Here is a 26,633-nt window from a genome sequence, read left to right as displayed (position 1 = left end):
TCTCATTAGCCCAGCCAGCTATTAAAAGCTAGCCACCTGTGCAGCTCTGGACATGGATTAGTCCAGGGCTTCTGCAGCGCTGCATGCTGGAGGCAGAGTCTAACAAATTGTACTTTCTTTTCATTAATAAGGGCTTCCCTGCAATGATCTCAGTAATGTTTCAAAAAATAAAATAATTATCAGATTATTAGTGAAATTGTGTCTGTGAACAAATTCATCTTTTCATCCCAATGACTGATTCTACATCTAACTATCACCACCAAGTCAGAGTGAGAGAAGTGCAGCCTGGAGAGGCATGCCTCCATCTGCATCCGTTGTGACTCAGCTGCAGTTATCCCAGAGCCAAACACACACCCTCAACACACATTCAGTGTCAGCTTCACACAACAGCCTCAGAAATAATGCCGGAACACACCAGCCAGCCAATATTAGGAAATTGTTGCTTGCCTATTATGTTCCTTCTGTGATGCTTTAGATGAAGTCTTTAATTTCAGAGGTTACTGTTGCTGTAGCAACACAGTCTTTCCCAATTTCAGAGAGCCTTTTAAGAGAATTGCAGATTGGTTCTTTTTATTGAACTCTGATTAAACCCAGATGTTATTGTGCCATGTGGTGACCTCCCTACTGAATGTCAGAGTTGAAGACACATCACACTTATGAGACAACAATCTTATCAATGTAAACCCCGGAAAGTTAAATACTCTAAATAAATGAAAGCATATTTTACCCTGTTTATTGTCTTTACAGATCAATCCTTGATGACTTTCTAAAATTTGTAACATAGAGTAGAAAGTGGAATTTCTTTTTTCTACATTCACTGGGTGGCACCAGAGGAGGAGATGCAGCTATATATTGTAGCCACACAATCATACCCAGGTTCTCTTCCCAAAGGAACGCTGTCATCCTATTGGTGGAATGGTTGCTAGGCGACAAAACTCCTTGATTTGTGACAGCGAAACACATTAGAAAGTAAAGCAGAGACTTGCAATTGCAGATTAGATCCATGCAGAGAGAAAGTTTGTGCAAGAGGAGAAGAAATTTGTTTGAGAAGCTTCAAATCTAGTGCAGAAATAAAGTTTTGAGAGAGTGTAGAGTACATGAAAGAGAGATAAAATCCTGCCCTTCAATTAAAAATGCCAGCTCTTGATTTTTGCCATTAAATTTCTCTACATAAAGGGAAGAGAAGCAAAACTGTGGTAACTAACTCCAACTAAAAACAGTCTGACTTCAGTGCTTTCCAATAAAGCCTGAGCCACCTAGTAGCTACTAAGCTGGCTTTTGTTTGATTATCAGATATTAATTTTATTGCTGTGTTTTCTGTCTCCCTATTAAAAAGCTATAAAAGTCATTGTGTGTTCATTTTTAGGGTGGAAAACTTATGTGATGGCATAATTATTTCCTGCACTGTATGCAAATAACTTGCATAATACTCTTTGGAACGTGAGGCAGCTGTGTCATAGTTTTGCTCACCCGATTGTTCATTCATTCACTCATGAACAATCCTTCCATTTTTAATAATTTCATCACTGTTCCCACCTCCATCACCAGTACATCAATTTTACTCATGTGCTTTTAGTCTTGCAGTCTTGTTACTATGGCAACACATGAAGTGATTTAGCTTCTACAGTCTAAAGATAGAGCCCTCACAAAATCGACAGCTGGCACGCCAAATTATTATCTCCAGCAACAAATACGGAAGTACAGCTTAGAATATATAGCCAGCAAGTCCTACGCAAAAACAAAAAACATGAACACAAACATATTGATGGCATTTATTGATTTATTGCTACAGCAATAAATGCTTCATTTTTTCAGGTGGAATAATATATATATATAAATGTGGCATATATCAAGGAGATGCTCTGTCCCCACTGCTGTTCTGCATAGGCCTGAACCCCCTCTGCCAAATCATCAACAAGACTGGCTACAGATACCGACTCAAGAATGGGGCCACCATCAGTCACCTCCTCTACATGAATGACATCAAGCTGTACTCCAAGAGCGAGCGAGACATCGACTCACTGATCCACACCACCAGGATCTACAGCACTGACATTGGGATGTCATTCGCACTAGAGAAGTGTGGCCAGATGGTTACAAAGAGAGGGAAGGTTGTCCACACAGAAGAGGTCTCATTCCCAAAAGGAACAATAGCAGACATAGAGCACAGCTACAAGTACAGGCATAGGCGTAGGAAGCGGGGGGGGGGATATGTCTCCCCCAATATTGGAGAGAGCCACATTCGTCCCCCCCAATAATTTCACCGCAGTTGCGAAGAATTTTAAAATCTTCCACTCGCGTGCTTTTATTTTGAAGGCGCACAGCAGCGCATTCAGCAGAGTGCTTCCTCCCCCATCTGAACGGCTCAGAGGGGGCAGCAGAAGGAGTCAAGAGAAACTCCGTTTGAATGAGGTAAACGATTTGTCAGGAATTTTTCCATGAATATCGCTTGTTTATAACATCTTGTTGTCAGTTTACTGTCATATAGAACGAAATATTTTTGATTAAGCCGTTTTAATTCTGGAATAGTCACATGTCCAAAAGTTTACTGCTAACTGTTAAGATATGAAGCGCTGAAGTGTGAAGATATAAAAATTATATTAATTTCAATAAAACCAGAAAGGAGAACAGATGAAGACTGATGTCAGGTTGATTTCTTTCAACGTTTCAATGTTTTTTTCATTATTTCCACACTATAAGGGTGGCTTCTACACCCTTATAGAAGACACCCAATTGTCTCTTATTGGTTAGGAGACGATAAGAAAAGTGCTGGTAAAAATGAATTAGTTAAAATTTTTGCTACACAGTAAATAGAGTTGAGATTTATAATAATACATCTGAAAATGAAGTTGTTTAAATTCTCATTCTGTATAATAAAAACATACTTTTTATATTTAGTTCACATTCTTTCTGAAGAATGTGAACTAAATAGAATGTCTTCAGAATGTCCACATTCTGAAGAAAGAATGTGGACATTACTGTAGTGTTTGCTGTAAATGCATGAATCCATGCAGGAACATCAGGCTGCAGAGAGTCAGAGGGAGGCAGAGACAGAAACACATATCTGTAGATATTTCAGTTAAATGTTTGCGGCTGAAAATGACAGGAAAACAAACATTTAGGCTTTTTGCCTCAGTGGTAAGTTACTGAATGCAGAGCTGGAAAGTGAGACTGAGTTAACAGTGAGGAGCTACGGGTCAGATGTGAAAAGTATCATTTTTATTTATTTTGTAGATCAAACTGTTGCACTGATGTAGAGAGTTGTTCAAGAAGAACAAAACTTGTTTTTTACATTTTAGTTTTGTTGGTCAAACTGGTGTATTGAGTTCAGTGGCGCAAAAAGTGGGTATGCAGGGTATGCAACGCATAGGGGCGCAGCACCAGAGGGGGCGCCAAAACCCCGTCTGGAGGGGGCGGCGCGCCGATGATGTTTTCCCGTACACTAATGCGCGCCTTACGCTCCTTCACCTCGCGCACATAACGAGGTAAATGTAGCGAGTTTTACCCTTCACGTATCGTCGCCTCGGGGGGGGCGGTTGGGGGGGCGCCGATCTATGTTTTTGCATCCACCTGAACAATGTGTAGTTGCGCCACTGATTGAGTTTAAAACTGCTGAATCCTATTGGTCAGATTAGAGTAACGCATTACTGATGTGTTGATGGCATAATAGTTTATGACATTTCTGCTCAAGCTATTTACTGATCTGTCAGGTTTCTGAAATGCGTCCCCCCCAATGACAGACTACGCCCTTGAGTACAGGGTTTCCCCCAGTGTATTATAGGCCTGGCGACCCGCCGTGCTTTACTAGCGCCACCGCCAGGCTAAGCCTTTCTTGTTTTTTTGTTTTTGTTTATTTTTTGTTAGTTTTTTTTTTTTTTTTTTTTTTAAATAAAAAAATCGCCTTTTTTAAGCCGGATTGCAAGTGTTTCCGTTGCTCCGACGGTTTCACTATCAGAGCAGATTTATTCCTAAAAGATATGTTAGAAGATATGTTTATAGTTCATGCATTTAAAGCCGGACCAATCACACCGCTGGCCTCTGCGCGTTGCCTCGCGCGCTGCAGCAGCTGGATGTCTAAAGTTGTTGCTTGCCTATTATGTTCCTTCTGTGATGCTTTACATGAAGTCTTTAATTTGAGAGGTTACTGTTGCTGTAGCAACACAGTCTTTTCCAATTTCAGAGAGCCTTTTAAGAGAATTGCAGATTGGTTCTTTGCAGATTGGATCCCACGCTCCTCCTTTCACTCGAACTGGACACAGGCTGACCGCTATGGATATTTACATCACCCATCAACCCCCTGTGAGGAATTTTGATTAGTTCTGAGGAGTTATTGATTAAGGTAAGAGTTTAAACCCACCGCGTTAGCTCTGGTTAGCTCTGGTTAGCTCTGGTTGCGCAGCTCTACGTGAACCGCAGGAATAACTTGTTGCGCTTTCAGAGGTGCTTTGAGGTGAGAATGATGTATATTTGTGAACAAAACATTATGCTGCGTTTACATCTCAACACGCTGCCCAGCATTTAGCCCTGTCTTCCCTGTAAAGTTTAGGTCTGTGTTTCCGGCTAACCGGTCTGTGTTAATCACAGACCGCTAATCACTCATCGTGCAGGTTTAACCCGGCGAGGAGCTTTCGCGCTCTCCTAGCAGTCACGCATCACGCTTATTTTATATTATTTTATTATTATTAATAAATTTTCCGGTTACATTAAGCACCAAACCGTATCAAATGCTTTGTCTACTTAGTCAGAGTTAATGCGCGCGGCCACCGGACATCTGAAAAACTCGTCCAGAAACTCGACCAACCAAAATAGTTTCTGTGTCCCCTTGTTAAAAATTCAACAGACACGAAATGAAAGAGCTACTAAAGCCACATTAGCAGCATTGAATGAAATCTCCCATTTGTTGCTCCTCTCTGTAGTATAGCGGATTACCACATCATGCAGGGTCTGTCCAAGGCTGTATGAGGCCTGGAGCAGAATATGACTTTGGGGCCCCTTTTGTTGCTAAAAACATCAGCACCTCTAACAGCTTCTGTGTTAGATTTAGTGAAATCTAGGACGGGGGGAGTAGTTTAACTGGCAAACCTAAAAAGCATTAAGTTATAACTGTAGTTTACTAATTTTTATTTGTGAACAAACGGAGCTGAAACTCAAAGATTAAACTCAGCATCAGATTGTAGCTGTGGTAACAAACCAATCTGACTATGAATATTGTTCTTTGAACTTCTACAAAGTAAACTTGCCAGCTTCTTAAAATATAATTGTTAAATCATTTAAAGTTTTTTCATTTATATATGCTGAAACCATTATGTCAAATTTAGCAGCAATGATAATCTCAATAATCTGTGGTCTATGTTAAAATATTAGCATTCATGGGGCCCCTGAAGCTCTGAGGGGCCTGATGGAGCCTCTGACTTAATTTGGATTTAACAGAAGTGGACATAATTGATATTCATTTTAATTGTATTTTTTGATTATGTTTTTAGGCTAGTTGTGGGTTTATATAGCAGTTCACTGACAATGTTTTCCCATAACATATAATTACCCAGTGATATTTTTACTTTTATTGTCTACTTAACATCTTTTAATACAAAAACACGGTGGACCGCCAGTGGACCGCCTTGGCGCCCGACCACCGGGCTTAGCAGGTTTTCTGGAGGAAACCCTGAAGTACCTGGGAATACCACAAAGCCTCAACAGACGATGTGCTCAGTAAATGTCTCAGACAATGGGGAACAGAGGACAAGGTGGTGGAGGTACCATCATGGGAGGACAAGCCCCTACATGGGATGTACCACCGACAAATAACTGAAGTGGCTGATATCAGGAAATCCTACCAATGGCTGGAAAAAGCTGGACTCAAGGACAGCACAGAGGCTCTCATCCTGGCTGCACAGGAACAGGCCCTAAACACCAGAGCAATAGAGGCTCAGATCTACCACACCAGACAAGACCCAAGGTGTAGGTTGTGCAAGGAGGCCCCTGAGACAGTCCAGCACATAACAGCAGGGTGCAAGATGCTGGCAGGGAAAGCGAACATGGAACAACATAACCAAGTGGCGGGCATAGTGTACAGGAACATCTGTGCAGAATATGGACTGGAAGCCCCGAGATCAAAGTGGCTAACACCCCCAAAGGTAGCGGAGAATGACCGAGCTAAGATCCTGTGGGACTTTCAGATCCAGACAGACAAAATGGTAATGGCGAACCAACCAGACATTGTGGTGGTGGATAAACAACAGAGGAAAGCCGTTGTGGTGGATGTAGCAATACCAAGTGACTACAACATCAGGAAAAAGGAGCACGAGAAACTGGAGAAATACCAGGGCCTCAGAAAGGAACTGGAAAAGGCCTGGAAGGTGAAGACCACAGTGGTGCCTGGTCATCGGGGCCCTCGGGGCAGTCACCCCCAAACTAGAGCAGTGGCTAAAACAGATCCCAGGAACAACATCAGACAAGTCAGTCCAGAAATGTGTAGTACTAGGTACAGCCAAGATACTGGAGGAGAACCTCAAGCATCCAGGCCTCTGGTAGAGGACCTGAGCTCAGAGGATGAAACAGACCACCCACGGAGGGTGAGAAGGGAATATATATATATAAAAATTCCCTTCTCACCCTTCCGCGGGTGGTCTGTTTCATCCTATATATATATATACATATATATATATATATACATATACATATACATTTGTCTTACAGTCGTCTACAGAAATACACAGCTCCATCAGAAACAACCAATCAGAGCCAGGAGGAGGGTCTCGTGCTTCTCAGATCCCATTGTTCTCTGCTATACTACACAGCTGTCTCATATCATCATGACATAATGACAGTTTGAACAAATAATCAAAAAACCTGTTTTTGTACATATTGTAGCTTTAAATGATTTCTCAAACATGCATGAAAGGATCAAAGCTACCAGCTATGTTTCTGACTGAATGATTAGTGAAAACTATAACACGATGTAAAGCTAAAAAAATAAATTAATTTTACATGACGCAGCCCCTTTAACATATTTGAAATTCCTACATTGTTCATTTACTAAATTAATTCATACTTTAATCAGCTTAATATGCGGCTATCCCCTAATTGTTATGGGATACACACACACGGTGTCCTGCAGGGGGCAGTGTTGAACCACAAGTGGGTAGATAAATCATTTGAAAGCAGTCGCAGTCCATGCAATTTAGAGTTTCTTTCCTTTGACTGAAAACATGATTGTCTTCATTGTTATTGATTCCATAAACACTTCACAGATGTGGCCGTGCATGGAGTTGTTTTCACTGCCGTCTGTCCTTGAGCTTGTGTGAGCTTTCATTGGCTTCCCTGGAAAGAAGATTATAGAGGGTCAGATCAGACCAACCGCTGTTCTTTGAGCCAAAGTGGACTTCATAGGAGATGACCAAGGAGGAAACAAAGCATTACAAAGTGAGACAACTTATTAATAAGCCACAAAGTTTCCAGGAGACTGTCTTTTGGACAGATGAGACTCACAGCAAATTCTGCAGAGTTAAATCAGCACTATGCCAAGTCTATTAAGTCCTTATTAGAATATGTGTTAATTTAAATCGTACAGAGTTATTTTAACAAGAACTTTAATAATTTTAACACTTGCAATAGTTATAACTATAACTATTAATCTATGAAAAGGAATTAATTGGTATTAATTCCTTGTCAGGATTAATGCCAATTCTGAACAGGACCAAATAGACTCGGCAGTGTTGATTTAACTCTGCAAAATTTGTTGTGAGCTTTTTTGGCAAAGCTCATCTGCTCTAAGCTCACATTCACAAAAATAAAGCATAGCAAGAAAAGAATACTGTCCGTTCTGTGACAGCAATACGGACAGCTGCTGTCACAGCAGCTGTTCGCAGTACAAACAGGTGGGGGAAGCTGGCGCAGAAACAGATGTGTAAAAAGGAAAGAAACATCTCCCGAGCCAAGTAATGCCAGCATGTTCTCCATCATCTCGGAGGGCTTGCGATCCCCCAAGCCAGGTGTCCCCAAACTTTTTCCTGTGAGGGCCACATAACTTTTTCCTTCTCTGGTGGGGGGCCGGAGTCAGTTTGTAACAGAAAAAGTGAAACAGAAAAAGACGATTGCAGGAGTGCCTAAATGTAAAAAATATATAGTTTTCCAGAAAGCACAATCAAATAATTCTTTCTGGGTTCTTCACAGAAAAAATCCAGGAAGGATTACAGTCCGTATTTTGAGCCGCACCGGACTATAAAGCCACAACCCCAAAGCTTTTTTTTGTTTTTTAAACCAGTAAACATGCACATCTAAGCCTCAGATATCTCTGCCGCTCTAGGTTTTCCACAACAATGCAGCAGCAGCAGAGGGGGGCGGACACCCAACATTTGAGTAATAACAGGTCAATTGAATATCACATTTATTAGGGTTGAAAAAGAAAAAGTTGCCAAGTTTAGATTTAACAGAACTGATTATGGTAGTTTCCGAACGGTAACTGTAGCAGTAAAAGTGCTGATCCTTCGTGTTGCTACTAGTATGTGCTAAATCAGTGGTCCCAACCTGTTTATTACCGCGGACCGGTCAAGACTTGGACATTTTGTTGCGGCCCAGGAGAGGGGGAGTGTGAGGCGGGATGAACAGTCAGATAAGGCTTCTGCATGTTGGTGTTCCCACTAAATACTGAATATACCCTATTTGAGTCGTCTTGGCCCTTTTATCGCAGCCTATGGGATTTTCCCTGACTGGGAACGAGAATACAACTTGTTGAATGTGACAGGTAGCCAATCAAAAAGCGCGGTGACGTAGGGGAATCCCAAACAGCTGACATATCGCGCAACTAAGAGTCCGGTGGATATCGGAGATCATATGTGGAAATGTTTATTATTAAATCTAAAAAGTCATTATTATGTTTATTCAGGTAAAAATGTTACCTGAATGTATGGAAAAACATATTCACCTCCAAATCATAGTGCAGCAAATAGAGCGGCTGCTCCCGTCGTCTTTCATCCACCGCCTTTTCTTTTTATTACGTCTTTTATCTCTAAAATGACTCCACAAACTATCACTATTGCTTCTATATCGTCATCCGTGTTTGGTTATTCTAAATTCCCGCTATGTTGGGGGGTTTTACTGGATTATCCTCTGGAATTGGGATGTTCATGACTGGAATCGGTTCGTGCCGTGTGGCTGAACACGAACCAATCGAACCTGTTGTACTTTTATCAGCTCTGTGGTCACAGAGGTTTGGAGAATCGGCCGAAGCTCTACTCATCTCCTCTCGACCATTGCCCAAACGCTCTGACTCTGGTCGCTATGGTAACGTTTATATATCCCACTGAAATAAGATACAGAAGCGCCACAAAAACGAACATTTTACTTTCGTGAAAAATTTAACTCACGATAATGACTAACGGGAGCCCTGAGCTTGTTTCTCTGCAACCAGACGGTCCCATCTGGGAGTGATGAGAGACAATGACACCCGAGCTGTGTTGCTTGAGTACAGCCTGCTTGGTCTGTACGTGGCAAAACAGATTGAAGCTTCATTGCCTCATTTGCAGCTGGTCGCTGCATGTTACGCAGAGCGGGGTTGTAATGTGGGACTCACCTACCGGTCTGGGATAAACCCATTCTCCTGTCTCTTCTCTGGGCCTTTTCCCCTTTGCAAAGAAACTTTCCAAAGACATCTGATCTGTTTCTTACTCATTTTGCTGTTTGTGGGATCAATGTTGGCGTGCAAGTAACCAGACTTCCAATGATTCACTTCCTGCTAAAGAGCCCCTGGTGGTTGAAGAAAAATCCGCTTATAAACGGCTTGTAGTCCGGAAAATACGGTATATGAAAAAAAATCAAAATGCTCTCTGGTATTGTTCAGGGGCCCGGACCAAATGTGGAGGCGGGCCGGATCCGGCCCGCGGGCCGTAGTTTGGGGACCACTGCTCTATTGGCTTAGTATGTAAAACCCCCCTGATATTCAGCTTCAAGGAGCAGCTTTAAAAAAAAACAAAACATTATGCTGATGCACAATGTTAAAGAATCTTTCTTGCTCTCCTCATCACCTGTGGATGCTGCTGTGTTCCCTGCCTGAGGTCCTTGGCTGTTCAGTGCATCACCTCCAACATAGAGAAGGGCAGCGGTACCAATAGAACCTCACCTGCCTATCAGATGGTTTCCCAGAACCAAAAGACGACAGTGGAACTCCAGCTTTCCAGAGTTTAAGGCCAGTAGTATCTAGTGACAAAAATATATTTCTCCTTCACTTTAATTTTCTTTATTTTTGGCAGTTTTGTCAGTTCTGTGATCATGTCAAAGCAGCAATTTATATTAAAACGTGTTTTATTTCCGTTTGAAAGCTGCCCGCTTCCATGGAAGGACAACAGAAAATCGCTCTTATAAACATGTACTAAAATCACCACACCCTCACTTTGTATCCCTCTGAAAAATGAGTCCATTTAAATAAAGAAATCCCTCCATGGGTGATACCACAATAGAGAGCGTTCATTTTATAGCGTTAACACAGTGCTGCAAGTGGTCCGACATGAAACGGGTTTGATGGAACAACGGTACCACAGCACTTTTAAATTTCAATAATCAGAATACCGAAATTGTGTCCGTTGTTTTAAAAGGTTTAGGTCAGTCTGCCTTTTCCCCATCGATACGATTCTCGACCGCCCTGCATCTTAGGGAGTTAAAACAAACAAACAAACAAACAAACAAAAAAAAGACACCGCGCACATTGCAAACTCTGAAACAGGAGAAGCGGAGCATAAAACGGAGCGACGAACTAGATGTGAATTATGGCATAAAAACAGAGAATCCGACGCTGAACAGTGAAAAATCAACACATGATGTGAAACACATGACGATTTGGAGGCGCAGCAGGTGATGAGTGAAGATTACTGATGGTCAATAAACGATAAAATAAATCTAGCAACAGAAAAGAAACTAAAGTGGACATAGCAATAAACCAAGAAAGGATAATACTAATCAAATGAAACTAAATGGAAATGAATGAAGAACAAAATGCAAGAATAAACTAAAAAACTAATGTAAATACAGAGGAATAAAGTGGTATGGCAAGACCTTTCGAGCAATAATTAATACAGAGGACTGTATGGCAAGAATAAACAGACACTATTTCCAGATAAAAGGTAAAATAATATTGTTGAAATGCCATGGGTAGGGGCGCAACTACACATTATTCAGGTGGATGCGAAAACATAAATCGGCGCCCCCCCACAAAGGAGCGTAGAAACATACGCTCGCATCCCCCCCAACCCACCTCCTCCAGACGCCGATACGTTTAGGGCAAAACTCGCTACATTTACCCCGTTATGTGCGCGAGGTGAAGGAGCGTAAGGCGCGCTGAAGTGTACGGGAAAACATAATCGGTGCGCCGATTCAAAACATCTACAATAACGATAGTAACATTGATAGTAAAATAATTGTCAGTGCAAAGTAACCTACACATTTTTTGGTGGGGGGCGGTGAGGGACCTGGATAAAGGCTAGGGGGGCGCTGGCCCGAAAAAGGTTGAGAAACACTGCTATAACATCTGATTACCAGGGAGCAGGAGAGCAACATGGCTGACATGATGGAGAACCGTCAGAACACCTGGATCTCCTTCAGCAGGAAGCAGCTACCAGCAGACATGGCAGAGCAACAAGGAGAGTTGAGACAAACAAAAGAAAAATAAAAAAATAAAAGTTGTTGTGTCTCAGTGAACAAAGTCTCTTTATTTCTGCTCACACCACACATTATTGTACTTACTGTAGTTTATAACAAGGTCCTATTACAATCCTCCCAAAATGTGAGGAGCCAGAGTGAAAATAACATTATATTATATAAATATTTCATTGAACTTAACATTGTAGATTACCAATGAAGCATCCAAAACTGAATTATTCAGCAAACCAAACATTTTGACATTATCAGGGCAGCTATTAACAAGAACCCAAAATACAAATCATGTTTGTTAGTTTCTAGTTTATACATAATTATTATGTATTATGTATTACGTTATCTGTCTTTCTGCAGAATCTTAAATGTAAGAAAGTAAGAAAATGTGTCCAAAACCTGTAACCTTAATTATAATTAAGACTGAGTTTAAAGTTTAAACTCTTAGTATCCAAAATGTGAAATCATGGAAGAGGAACCAGTCATATTAGAAGGAATAAAGCTTTATTTGTTCTCAGTATAACTTGGACATCAAGTGAAACATAATTAAACGTATTGAGAAGTTAAAAACAACAGATTGTTAATGCACTTCAACTCTGTAAGAACATCAGACACATTTTTTTTATCAGAAATGTTTGATCAGCATCTTGAGCTCATGTGATTCCTGCTCTAGAAAGGTGAAGGTCTGGACATCCTGAAGGTCAACACCGACTGGCAGGAAGACGAACACTGATGAGATCCTGCAACCCAAAGGCTGCAGGAAGAACCACGATGGTCTGCGGCGGCAGTTTGCCAACATGAAAATACATTGGAATATATTATGAATTTATTCTGACATTTTTAAATTATTTGCAACACCCTGACTAACATTAGCTCAGGTGTATTCGGCACTATTACAAGTTTTATCGTACAAAAATCATCGTTAGTTTACCTGAACCGTCTGAGCCACCTGCGTTCCTCCCGCTGCAGGGCGGAGATCAGCTCCTCCTCACCACATCGCAGCTTTCCTCCCACTGTCACATTTTCTTGAAGTCTCAGAAAAATGCAATCAGGCTATAAAAAAAATAGCTCAGCTCTCTCTTCTTTTTTTGTATCAGAAAAACAACTCGCGTCAGGTCGCATGTAACGAAGCACACCGAGGCGGGGCTCTGAACATAAAACATAATTTTAAAAAAGTTACATACTCTTAATTCTTAATTTCAAGACCTTTGGGTTATTAGTAATTATTTTTTTGTGATATTTTTACCACTTCCTTCTAATCATTCTTTTATATCTTCCAGCACTTTCTTTTTTCCATTGATGAACAGAAACCATACAGCAGACGACAGAATCAGAAAACATTTATTGTTCATCCAGAGACGGCACATTAGTCTACACATGCAAAGATTCTCTATCCACAGTTTCAGCATCTGGATAAGTGTCACGCTTCACTTTTGGATTCCACTGACTTCTAGAAAGTACAGAAAATCAGATCTGTTGTTTTTTTTTTTCTTCTTCTAACTGTAAAACAATGTGTGCCTTTTCAGTGAACTCAAACATTATGCTATATGGAGTGTTTAGAACATTAAGGCTTGGATCCAAATAATTTTTTTCAAGATGACTAGAGTATCAAAGTTTGTAGGAAATATACTTTTTAAGAATAACACATTTATAGATTTTTCACGTCATAAAATCTACTCCAGTAAATATCAAAAGCCACACCATGAATAAGTATTGAGGCTGGTGCTGGGAGCAACAAACAGGGTAAGTAGGTCTTTGTGGCCATAAGAGAAAACCTTATTTACTTATTATCTACTACTCTGTAACCTGTTCCCCTTTTCATCACATATTATATGTACCCGAACAATCACAAGAGACACAAAGTGAAAAGAAAGAGTTGAAAGATGCTGTTCTAATTTAGTTTTTTATAAAAGCTGAACTTCTGCCAGCTTTGTGTGTTTCACATTGCAGACAGGTGGAGTGACTTCTCTTGGCACTTTTCAAAAATGAGAAGTAAAATGATTCTGAGGTGAACTTTAACAGAGCAGCCAGACCATTAAATGAAGTAATAATATGACATGAAGTTTCATATGTAAACTATTTTGGACTGCTTAGTAAATAATTATTTCCTTACTGAGAAATTGTCTTGACGTTCAAGACTACTTCCTGCAATTTTCTTGAATATGTACACATTTCACATAGTCATCATATACAGTGACAACTGTATAAGCAATAATCAGAGTACTGTACCTAGATACAAAGCTTGCCTTATGACAGTCAGAGACAGAGAAGAAACATGATGATATATGATTATAGTATGACTAAATTCTACTGTTTTATATAATAAAAAAACATGCTTATAATGTTTCTGGGGTTACAAAATTTGCTACACAAATGTTCTGATGTGAGAAAAACCAGACTTTGGTACATCTTGCCATATCACAATATGACAAGAAACAGTTGTCCCAGTTTCTTTTTGTAACAAATTCTAAAATACCAAAAGTGTGTGTGTATGTTTTTTTTAATTACATAAACATTTAATAATAAACATTTATTTTGTCAGAAAATTCACAAAGTACCATTTGGCACAAAACAAAATCAAAGCACCAAACTAACAGAGACTAAAACAAATATGATAGTCTTTGTTTTAGTACTGTACAACCAGGAACTTGAAGATAATTTAGTTATAAATTCTCTTCAAGAATTTACAACTTGAAGAGAGTTATAAAGATAATTTAGTTATAAATTCTCTTCAAGTTGATATTTTGAAGAAAAATGTTCTAAATATCACTAAAGTAAATGTGAAAAGCAATAATATACAACTTAAAAGTGGTGTTTTATGTATCTTCCCCAAAATAACTGAGCTTCAATTAAGAGGGTCAATAAAAAAGTTGGTATTGATTGATTGTTTAATATTAAGGTAATCATTAAGAATTTGTCAACATACACATTGGAGATTTGGAATATACTTGCATAAGTGTAATAAGATCCCGAGGTCACCAGAAATCTGCAAAAGTTAAAATTGGTGGCAGACAATAATGAGAAACTGTTCATATGGAAATTAACAGATGTCTTCCAGAGATGTAAGGCTGAGACAGAAGGTGATGATGGAGCAGGTCAACAACTCAGAGCATGCTCCAATCTGACTGACAGCCCATGGTACAATTTATACACTGCTGGATACATGACTTTATTAGTTCTAAAGGACAATTAAAAAAACTTACCAACAGTGATACTTTACACATCACTGGCTGGTAACTGCAAAGCAGCCAATCCATGAGTGCAATACATTTTATGCATATCAAGGTTTATTTGGTGTTCTAAAGTAGGCAGTTCTAAGCTCTGTTAGAGGGGGTTTCAAGTTTTCACAGATTTTAGGCAGTGATGGTCCCTAAGCCCCCACAAATAAAGGGGGTTCACTTTACCCCTAAAATGATTTGGTCAGCTTGACTGATTTTTTTCTTTGCTCTTCCAAACCCCTGTTTCTTACATAGCATACTCAAGAATCTCTGCTGAAGTCCAATTATCTTGGAGCAATCATTCCTGCTGGAGTTTGTAAAAAAAAAAATTAAATAAACAAATTTTAGAAAAACTGCTCTGGTGATTTAAAATAAGACAAATGATCAGTTAAAAAGTGCTGGATTTTGTTAAAAGCAAAAGAAAAAATTAACAAAAAACTGCATGAGACATGATTGTAGAATCTACTGGAAATTGAACACTAAAGTGTGAAGGTAAAGGGTTAGAGAACCACCATGTCCTTTAACTCTTATAAAAAAATGTCAGAACCAGAGAACCTGAAGGCATCAGGGCTGTTTCACCCTGAAGAATGATGAACAATGCCAGTGTTCAGCTCACTAACACATAAAGGAGCAAAAGCTGATTTTTCTGAACAATGCTCAAGGTTTCTGTTACCTATCTTACTTCTTTTTGACAGTAATATTCCACATTCACCCCAAAAAGTTCATTTAAATTCCTGGTTGTCAAGCAAGAAAACAGAGAATCCAATACAGCTATACACAAACAAAAACCAACAGAATGCATTTTAATTGAAATTGCCACTTTATGTTTAAATCTTTTAGGAAACTCTGGTTGAACGCTGCTACACAAGCAACATTAGGTTGTTTAAAACAATCTGTGCTTTTGCTACATTGATGTACACAGAGGAATACAGCATTTAGATATTGTGAACAAAAAAGATCCCTCTTTCTAAAACACTATATGCTGAAGTACTGCAGCTTCAGTATATAGGGATTTAAGTAATTTAAGGGAGCTTTTCTCATAATTAGTTGCTATAGATGATTATGCAGTTTTTGGAATTAGAAAATCAAACCTGAGTGAATAAAAAAGCAGTTTTCAAACAAGGATTTATTTTATCTATAAAGAAAAACAAGCTATGCAATCCAAGTTTGTCCTATGTGAAACCATAGATGCTCCTAAACATTATAGCTGCTTGCAACTTTCCTTTACAGAATTATTCTAATTCAACGGCTGGAGGATTTTCAATACTTTCATACTTAATCTAGGCCACTCCAAAGCCGTCAAGTTGTATTAAAAGGTGGTGTTGCCTGATGCATAACCCGACACAAGCTGATGGCTGCCTAATCACTTTCTGAGGTCTAGTGGAAGGCTGTCCAGGTCCAGCAGTAGCTGGTTTGGAGAAACTGTAAGCAACTGTATGATTTAAGAAAGCGCACAATTCCTTTTTCACATATTGCTGCGTTGGTTTGCAAAGGTTTTGGTCCTTTAAAAAGATATTCATCTGATAATGCTTTTTGTATTTACACTGACTGAAGTAAGTCTTTTTTATGCACTCTTACTGACTCAGGTAATTCATGGGCACAAAATGGATTTCACTGGAATATTTCAAATACTTTCCAAAAAAACCCCAAGGTCTGACATTTTGTCAACCTTTCAACACATTTAGAAGTTGTAAAACTGGTGAAATAGTGTGCTGCTTTGCTGCTGTATGTGCTCTAAAAATTGATTGCCATTCATGTACAAATGTACTTACAAAAAGTTAGGGATATTACACTTTCAGATGAAGTTTCAGAATGAATTATAACCTTTCCAGGTGAAATTAATATGACTTTTGCTAAATCTTTGAATACACATATCCAACTGTTCAATGTTTCAATACATTTTGCACAACCTACTGTTCTCTAATGGGTAAATTCACAACAGGTGTTTGATCCCTGAATCAACCAATACATTTCCTACCTCAACTGTTTGTTGTTGGTTTTTTCTTGTACTAAAACAGTTCTCCTCAACATACTGTAGACATTTTGACATCATGAGACCAGAGCAACAGCTAACAATTGACCAACACAATTTCTATTTTGAAGCTTCAAACAGGATGTTCTCAGATGGAAGTGGCCACTGAGCTTACAGAGTCACAGTATCATCAGCATGTTGCAACATAGATATAGAAAGACAGGAAGTCACAGAGTCACAGAAAGGTTTAAAAGTGGACGTTGTTTGGCCACGTCTGCTATGAAGTGAACAATGCCCAGCACAACCGAATGATGAATACCATTCAACTTCTGGTACATTTAAGAGAGGTGAGAGGCTCCCACATGCCACATCCTATCATTAGGAATCATTAACATCAGTGTGGTCTGTGTCCGTGACAACCTGCAACGATAACTGATCACACCAACAGGCTGAGGGGCCAGGTCTTAGATGGGCCAGGGAATGTTTCTCTGATATAAGTTTATTCACGTTTAACAGAAATGATACAACTTAAATAGCATATTTAATCTAGTCATGGATTAATGATAAAAAACAAAGGGATGACAATGCTCCAGGTCATCAAGGCTGCATTCTTGAAGAACAGTTGCTGAACACCAGGGTACCATAACTGGAGTGGCCAACATTTCCACCAGAACTGAATCTCGTGGAGAACCTGTGGGGTCAGCTGAGTTGCTGTACAGAGACTTGTAACTCCATATTCCAGAAACTCAATGATCTGAGGGTCGCCCTTCAAGAAGAGAGGGACGTCATGCCACAACAGACTATAAGTTGACTTGTGAACAGTCAGAGACATTGTTGTCAAGTTGTAATTAATGCTCAAGTCACATGACACATTATGGAGACATCGACATTAATTATTGTTGCATACCCACCACTCTTGGCTTTTCTTTTAATACACTGTGTGAGGTAGGGAAATCACTGTTCTAAACTTTCTTACTTCCATGCTATGATATCATTGTTGTGTGAAATTTTTATCTTTTCCACAAGTTTGACCAAAAGCAAAATATCCCTAACACTTCGTGAGTAGTATATGTAGATAGATGTATAAAACCTCATGATGCAGCGTACAGTAAATGCTTACTTTAGTGCAAGTTACATCTAATTTGTCTTTGTAGCTACATGATAAATGCTAAGCTCACTTATGGTTCCAACAGTATTCTGTTAAAGATGGGCTACCTGTACAGGACAGAAGAATTACAAAATTCTTCTTGCCATAGTTGCAATTCTTTGTAAAATAATTATTGGTGTATTTGGAGAATACAGAATGCTTTATACAAAGTAAATAGTTTTGGCTGGTGTAGCACCACTTTCAAGTATACACAGTATTTACAATGTAGGGAAGTAAACATTGGTTTCACAGCTATGAAACAACAATTTTGTCTTAATGTGACTGGCACATTGTTTTTTGTTGGGGTTTTTTTTTAGTCCAAAACATATAACTCTATAAAAAGGATTCCCATAGGAGTGACCACAAAGAAATACACAGTGATTATTTTAACAACTCACAAACTGTTGTGCTTCAGTGTAAACGTGTACAAGAACCATGCTACATATAAACTTCTTACGAATTGATATCTTTGAATTTTCTGAAAATACACATGTTCTGTTTGCCTTCTTCAAATGGTAGTCCGGTCACATCCTGTTTTATTCCTTGAAAGTAGGAGTAATTGAGGTTCCCTTGTAGAAAACATTCCTAGCATTATCAGGACTGTTGGCTCTCTCTGGGATCATAATGATATTATTGCTTTTTCTTCGCAGCGTTGACTCACGACTGGAAGCAACTGAGGGAATTTCGGTAGCTGCCTCTCCCCCTAAGTTACCACCTCCGCCAGCCCCAGGACAACATCCATCTCCTGGAGTGACCCTTATGGTGGAAAGGCCCTGAGGATGGAGCCTTTGCTCTGACTGGCCAGTGTTCTGGGTGTGAACAGTAACTATGCATGGGGTTCCAACAGTTGAGGTGGTAATAATAATATGTTTGCCAGGCTTCCGGTCAACGGACCCTTCACGAGCTGAGTCTGAACTCTCCGAGTCGACGCTTTGATCATTGTGCTCAACAGTCTGCCTGAGACTCCCAGGACCTGACCCACTACCAACACAGCTAGTCCCTGTACTTCCACCAAAACTGTTGCCATGATCCAGCGATCGCCACCTCCAAGATCCACTTCCATCTGTAGACGGAGCTTGAATAACTGGTTTGTTATTTTCTGGGTGGGCTTCTACTCTGACAATTGCTCCAGTGCTTCCTGAAATGCTACCAGTGGTGCTGCCCAGTGAGCTGGGCCCTGTGGTGCTGATAGGGTCTTGATCGGTGACTGCCCTGTATCGCGTACTACCGTGGCAACTTCCATTATCATTAAAACCCATGCTGCTTTCATCTAAGCTTTTGGAATGGGTTTGAAGTAGACCCTGCTGCTTGGACATAGCAATCACTTGCATGATTCGTGGTTGGGTGCTCTGCATGTTTCCAGTCTTCTCAGCTGCTCTTTGCCAGTTAGCTTGAACTGTACTGTTGACTGTTATGTCACTTGCTCCTGTCCTTTGGGAAGTGGTGTTGTAATTTTCATGTGCTTCCTCTGGTATGTGAACTAACTGTGAAGACCCAGGTCTAGATTGCATTGATATCCTGGCGCCTCCAGTGATTCCACTGCAGTTACTTGGTAGTGTGGTACTAGCACCAGTGGATAGCTTGGACATGTATGTGCTGGCATCAAGCCCCCCATTTATGCCCACAGAGGATGGTTCAGAGCTGGATCGTAGCTCGATGCTGCCATGATGTGGAAGGTGGCCAGAAGATGAGTCGACAGAGGAGGAAAAGGAGTCTGGGGACATCATGGAGCATTTATGGTTGTTGTTCTTGCTTTTCCATTGAGACAGAAGCTGCTTTGAGCGACTGGAGTCCATGGACGCATGGTGGAGAGTGGCAGCATGGCGTCTTGCGGCTTCTTCATATGCTGCTATGGCCTGAGGGGTGTGAACCCGAGGGAGCGTATGGCTAAAACTCATCATGGCATCTTTGCTCTGGGGGTTGCAGAGCGACATCACTTCCACATTAGCATTCCAGCGCTTTAGGCTGTCTTCAGGTCTCTGCTGCTGAATGCCTCGGTGAAGCAGGCTTTCAGAGTGGGAGGCAGGGATACCAGCCTCACTAGACATACTAGCTTTCATCTGAAGGTGATGGAGAACAGCCTCCTGACTTACATGTGTTAATGTGCAAGAAGGGTGGTGCAAAAGGACAGGAGGACTGCTGTTAGGCTCCTCACTTGACTGGAAATTTCCAACTGCATACACCCCCTGGAAAAAAATCAAACCCAAGTACATACTTTACTTGATAATGCATAAATTATTGACATAATTGTGACACCTTTTATTTTATACATTTTTAATAGGTTATTATAGCTTAAGTGTTGAATTTCACTTATCCTAAAGGTAAAAAAACAGAAAACCACATGTGAAAACAGTTGATGGAGCAGTGAAATTTAATTTACGTTCCCACCAAGGCCTTTCTGCATTGGTGCATTGGAGTGCTTCCCTAGTAAAAAAAAACAAAAAAACTTTAGTACAGTGGTCCCCAACCCCCGGTCCGTGGACCGGTACCGGTCCGTGGACAAATTGGTACCGGGCCGCGCAATAAATAATTACATATTTCCGTTTTACGTATTATTTGAGTCTGGAGGATCTTTTATTTTGAAAATCCTTTAACCGGATTCTCTTGGTTACTTGCACGCCAACATTGAGCCACAAGCAGCAAAATGAGTAAGAAACTGATCAGATGTCTTTGGAAAGTTTCTTTGCAAAGGGGAAAAGGCCCAGAGAAGAGACAGGAGAATGGATTTATCCCGGACTGGTAGGTGAGTCCCAGACTACAAGCCGCTTTGCGTAACATGCGGCGACCGACTGATAATGAGGCAATGAAGCTTCAAGCTGCTTCGCCACTAGAGACCAAGCAGGCTGTGGATATAAGCAACACTTAAGGTGTCATTGTCTCTCGTCACTCCCTGATGGGACCATCTTGTTGCAGAGAAACAAGCTCAGGGCTCCCGTGAGTTAAAGTTTTCACGAAAGTAAAATGTTAATTTTTGTGGCGCATCTGTATCTTATTTTGAAGGGATATGTAAACGTTACCATAGCGACCAGAGTCAGAGAGCGTTTGGGCAGTGGTCGAGAGGAGATGATAGCTTGTGAGTCTTAAGTCTGGTTTAGACGGAAAGATTTAAGAATTGTCGGCCGATTCTCCAAACCTCTGTGACCACAGAGCTGATAAAAGAACAACAGGTTCGATCGGTTCGTGTCTCCAAGGCAGGAGCAACACGAACCGATTCCAGTCACGAACATCCCGATTCCAGAAGAAAATCCACAAAACCCCCAACATGGCATACGGAATTTAGAATGAGATGTAGAAGCAATAGTGATAGTTTGTGGAGTCATTTTAAGAGATAAAAGACGTAACAAAAAGAAAAGGCGGTGGATAGACGGGAGCAGCCGCTCTATTTGCTGCACTATGATATGGAGGTGAATATGTTTTCTCATAGTTAACATTTTTAACTGAATAAACATAATAAACATATATAATAATGACCTTTACATGTAATAATAAACATCTCCACATCATCTCCGATATTCACCGGACTCTTAGTATGCCAGCTGTTTGGGATTCCCCTCTGTTCTTACGTCACCGCGCTGTTTGATTGGCTACCTGTCACATTCAGCAGGTCGTATTCTCGTTCCCAGTCAGGGAAAATCCCACAGGCTGCGATAAAAAGGCCAAGACAACCCAAATTGGGCATATTCAGGATTTAGCGGGAACACCAACATGCAGAAGCCTTATATCTGACAGTTCACGCCCCGCCCCTCCGGGCCGCAGCAACATTTTCCAAGTCTTGACCGGTCCGCGGTAATAAAAAGGTTGGGGACCACTGCTTTAGTATACTAAATTTTAACATACTTTAGCATACTTTGATTGATGTACTTAAACTGTACTATTTTGGAACAACTGTATCGATGGCAGCTCTTCTTCTATTCAGTGTTTGTAGCATGGCGCAGCTCCGCTCCGCATCAGTTCAGCGTTACACCGGGTGATGACGCTGCTGTGATTCACTTTGTCTGGTATTTATGTAGCTACATATGTTTTGGCAGTTCTGTGATCATGTCAAAGCAGCAATTAATATCAAAAAGTTTTTTATTTCCGTTTTTGATGTGCATTTGCAGTTGCATGTGTGGGCTTGTGATACATGTACATGTAAGTGAGACAGTTTGTCCAGATAATCCCATATATGTTAATTTTTAAAGACATACATTTGATACAAGATTATGGTATAGTTGTGAAATATCCATTAATATATATCCAACTGTTTGTTGGAATCCATAAAAACATCTTCAGAAGCTTCAATACATTCAAAACAGCGCAGCCAGGATTCTATTGAGGGCCCGTTAATCTGACCATATTACACCTATTCATCATGATCTTCACTGGCTTCCTGTCACCTACAGAATTCAGTAGAAAATCGCTCTCATTACCCATCAGTGTTTAAACGGAACCTCACCGGATTAGCTGAAGGACCTTCTCATTCCACATTCATCCACCAGATCTCTACGATCACAAGACTGCAACTTCCTCCACCTTCCTTGATCCAGATTAAGGACCATGATAGATCAGGCATTCGCTGTGGCTGCCCCCCGTCTCTGGAACTCTCTCCCGGACTATTTGAGAGCTCCGCAACCACTGGTTCGTTCGTTCGTTCGTTCGATCAATCAAATTTTATTTGTATAGCACATTTCAGCAGCAAGGCATTTCAAAGTGCTTTACATAATTAAAATAAAAACAGCATGTGACAGAGAATAAACGGTTAGAAAGACAAAGAGATTTTTTTTTTTTTTACTTCAAAAGATGCTTAAAGACTTTTCTCTTTAAGCAAGCCTATTCTGCCTCCACATGATTTTTATGATGTTAATTGTATCTATGATTTTAGTTGCACTGTATATCACTTTGAGATTTTTGCTAATGAAAAGTGTGGTACAAATTAAATTGATTATTATTATTATTATTATTATTATTATTATTATTATTATTATTATTATTATTATTAATGTAGTGCTCTCCAAATGTCTGTATTATTATTATTTAACTTAATGAACTGAAGTCCATTCAGCCCAAATAAGCATTGAAGTGAAAAATTTACAGTTGTTTATGATGAAATATGTTGTTTTCAAGACTTCAAAATTACTAGTAAATTGTTTTCTTGGCAGCTTTCACCATAAGATGCTAGCAAGGAAGCAACGTTTGACAAACTTACCAGGTACACAGCGGTAGCACCTCCAATCAGGAATCCCAGATAAACGTCAACAGCGTGGTTCTTGTACTGAATGATTCTAGTCAAACCACAAATGATGGCACTTATAATAAAAGAGAAGACCAGCAGAGGCTTAAGCAGCTTGGATGAGTCTGTGAGAGTGCTGTTGAAATACATCTGTCAACACAAAAACACATATCAGTCTTGATGAGTGGCTCTGCAGGCTTTCTAAAGATCATTCAAAGTCCATACATCCATACATATAGGGCTGCAGAGAAGGCCTATACAGCAATAAAGCACATAGTTCACTCTGCACATAACTAAATCAGTCACCTGTAACATCATCACAGTGAATCTAAACATCTTTAGTAGTAGAGAAAACTCAGCTTAACTCCAAATACAGCAGCCTGCAGTTTTCAGCTGATCTAAACTATTGTAGGGCTATAAGATGTGACAACACACTGTTGCTGCCATGGGGAGCAGGTCTGATACACCGAACTAAGAATCAAAACTAAGAAATAGCTTAAACTGTTTTATTAATAAATATCTTATTAAAAATTTCTAAACAACAGCATTGACAAATTTTAAGCGCTTTTATTATTGTATCCATCCATCCGTCCATCAGCTACACATCCTTGTTCTTTATTAATAAAATCAGAAGTCAGTTACAAAGTGGTCACTTTTTGTTTTTCTTTTGGCAAATCACATTTAAAGGGAACTAAAAATGGAATGAGTGTGTACTGCTAACACACCGCTATCTGTTTAATTACATGCTATTTAAGATTGACTAATAAGAAAAAAGAGAACAGAACTTTAAATACTGTTTTACAGCAGTCTATACTGAAGCTTCTGGAACTGAACCAGCTGCCAGGCTTGTGAACAAAGCACATATAGCAGATAATAAAAGACTATTATCCTCACTAAAAAGTGTAATTAAATATGTCAATGGTATCTGTGTGTTTTTAGAAAGGTTCAATTACTCACTGATATGTAGACAGCAGCAAAGGATGCTAGTGTGGCATGCTGGGATGGGAAGGATTTTCTGTAATAGAACAAAAAAGAGAATGAGGGAGTCATCACCAAAGAAAAAGAAAACCAAGTACGAGGCCTGGGCGTTTTGTTTCCATGGGTTCTCTCATCATTCATATTAGATATCTCCCGTATGAGTTTCTACCTACTGTAACAACCCAGCATAGACCCAACAAAAGACATCTAGGCATGCAGCCTGTGTCTGATCCAGCGTTGTTATGGTGCGTTTCAGCAGGAGCTGAGCTGGGAGCTGCAGAGGGAACGTGAACCTGTGGCCCACTTTCTCACTGAGCTCCATCCATGTGACCTATTTCTACCACATTCCATCCTCTAACCAGCTTAGCTGTGTTTGTGTGTGTGTGCGTGCGTGTGCGTGCGTGTGTGTGCGCGTGTGTGTGTGTGTGTGCGTGTGTGTGTGTGTGTGTGTGTGTGTGTGTGTGTGTGTGTGTGTGTGTGTGCATCCCAGCATCTTGGTGCATTCAAGTAGTTGTGTATACAGGACCTTCTCAAACAATTAGCATATTGTGATAAAGTTGATTATTTTCCATAATGTAATGATAAAAATTGAGCTGTCATATATTTTAGATTCATTGCACACCATCTGAAATATTTCATGTCTCTTATTGTTTTAATAATGATTATTTTGGCATACAGCTCATGAAAACCCAAAATCCCTGTCTCAAAAAATTTGCATATCATGAAAAGGTTCTCTGAACGAGCAGTTAACCTGATCATCTGAATCAAGGAAGTAACTCTAAACACCTGCAAAAGATTCCTGAGGCTTTTAAAAACTCCCAGCCTGGTTCATTACTCAAAACCGCAATCATGGGTAAGACTGCCGACCTGACTGCTGTCCAGAAGGCCATCATTGACACCCTCAAGCAAGAGGGTAAAACAGAAAGAAATTTCTGAACGAATAGGCTGTTCGCAGAGTGCTGTATCAAGGGAAGTCTGTGGGAAGGAAATAGTGTGGCAGAAAACGCTGCACAACAAGAAGAGGTGACCGGACCCTGAGGAAGATGGTGGAGAAGAGCCGATTCCAGACCTTGGAGGACCTGCGGAAGCAGTGGACTGAGTCTGGAGTAGAAACATCCAGAGCCACCGTGCACAGGAGTGTGCAGGAAATGGGTAAAGGTGCTGCATTCCCCAGGTCAAGCCACTTTTGAACCAGAAAAGGCGGCAGAAGCGCCTGACCTGGGCTACAGAGAAGCAGCACTGGACTGTTGCTCAGTGGTCCAAAGTACTTTTTTCAGATGAAAGCAAATTTTGCATGTCATTTGGAAATCAAGGTGCCAGAGTCTGGAGGAAGACTGGGGAGAAGGAAATGCCAAAATGCCATAAGTCCAGTGTCAAGTACCCACAGTCAGTGATGGTCTTGGGAGTCATGTCAGCTGCTGGTGTTGGTCCACTGTGTTTTATCAAGGGCAGGGTCAATGCAGCAGCTATCAGGAGATTTTGGAGCACTTCATGCTTCCATCTGCTGAAAAGCTTTATGGAGATGAAGATTTCATTTTTCAGCATGACCTGGCACCTGCTCACAGTGCCAAAACCACTGGTATTACTGTACTCAATTGGCCTGCCAACTCTCCTGACCTGAACCTCATAGAGAATCTGTGGGATATTGTGAAGAGAAAGTTGAGAGACGCAAGACCAAAAACTCTGGATGAGCTTAAGGCTATCGAAGCATCCTGGGCCTCCATAACACCTCAGCAGGGCCACAGGCTGATTGCCTCCATGCCACGTCGCATTGAAGCAGTCATTTCTGCAGAAAGATTCCCGACTAAGTATTGAGTGCATAACTGAACATAATTATTTGAAGGTTGACTTTTTTGGTATTAAAACACTTTTCTTTTATTGGTCGGATGAAATATGCAAATTTTTTGAGATATGAATTTTGGGTTTTCATGAGCTGTATGCCAAAATCATCAGTATTAAAACAATAAAAGATCTGAATTATTTCAGTTGGTGTGCAATGAATCTAAAATATCTGACAGTTTAATTTTTATCCTTACATTATGGAAAATAATGAACTTCATCACAATATGCTAATTTTTTTAGAAGGACCTGTATCCACGTGTGCCTTCATTTAATTTCCATCTGAAACATCTGTGGAATCATAAAAAATTAATAGAGATGTGAAAACTGACTGCGCTGCTTCTCACAGAGCTGACCTAAATTTAGAGCTGAAATCAGCAGTCCAACAGATTTCTTTACTATGACTCTGGTGGATGAGACTCTGGTCTTCCAGTTAAGTATCTTTGCAGTCGATGCCTGATGGCTATCGAGTGCCTCTGGTGGCTGACAGTTTAGTACAGACAGGTTTTCCTTCTCTTTCCTGTTTCTTTTAACTGAATATTGTCTAAGAGCAGTAATTCAATAATTAAAAGTGAAAAACAAATCTGCACACAGATTTGCTTACTTTAAATCTCCAAATACAAGTATTTG

At 40.2% G+C, this 26,633-nt stretch overlaps 1 protein-coding gene across 2 annotated transcripts in view; it reads right to left on the bottom strand.

Moving 5' to 3' along the window:
• Window positions 1-12,967: 12,967 nt before the first annotated feature.
• The window catches only part of plppr4b (phospholipid phosphatase related 4b), a 69,633-nt gene continuing 55,967 nt past the window's right edge, over window positions 12,968-26,633 (bottom strand). For both annotated transcript variants that reach the window (XM_008438532.3, XM_081601458.1), the window contains exons 8-10: window positions 24,144-24,201; window positions 23,163-23,336; window positions 12,968-20,163 (exon numbers count right to left, since the gene is read on the bottom strand). In XM_008438532.3, coding sequence (XP_008436754.1) covers window positions 18,514-20,163; window positions 23,163-23,336; window positions 24,144-24,201 — 1,882 coding nt within the window. In that variant the 3' untranslated portion in view covers window positions 12,968-18,513. The remainder of the gene's footprint in view (window positions 20,164-23,162; window positions 23,337-24,143; window positions 24,202-26,633) is intronic.

This window comes from Poecilia reticulata, chromosome 20, assembly GCF_904066995.2.
Source record: "Poecilia reticulata chromosome 20, P_reticulata-male-v2, whole genome shotgun sequence".
Lineage (NCBI taxonomy): Eukaryota > Metazoa > Chordata > Actinopteri > Cyprinodontiformes > Poeciliidae > Poecilia > Poecilia reticulata.
This window is presented reverse-complemented; position numbering and strand designations above follow the sequence as displayed.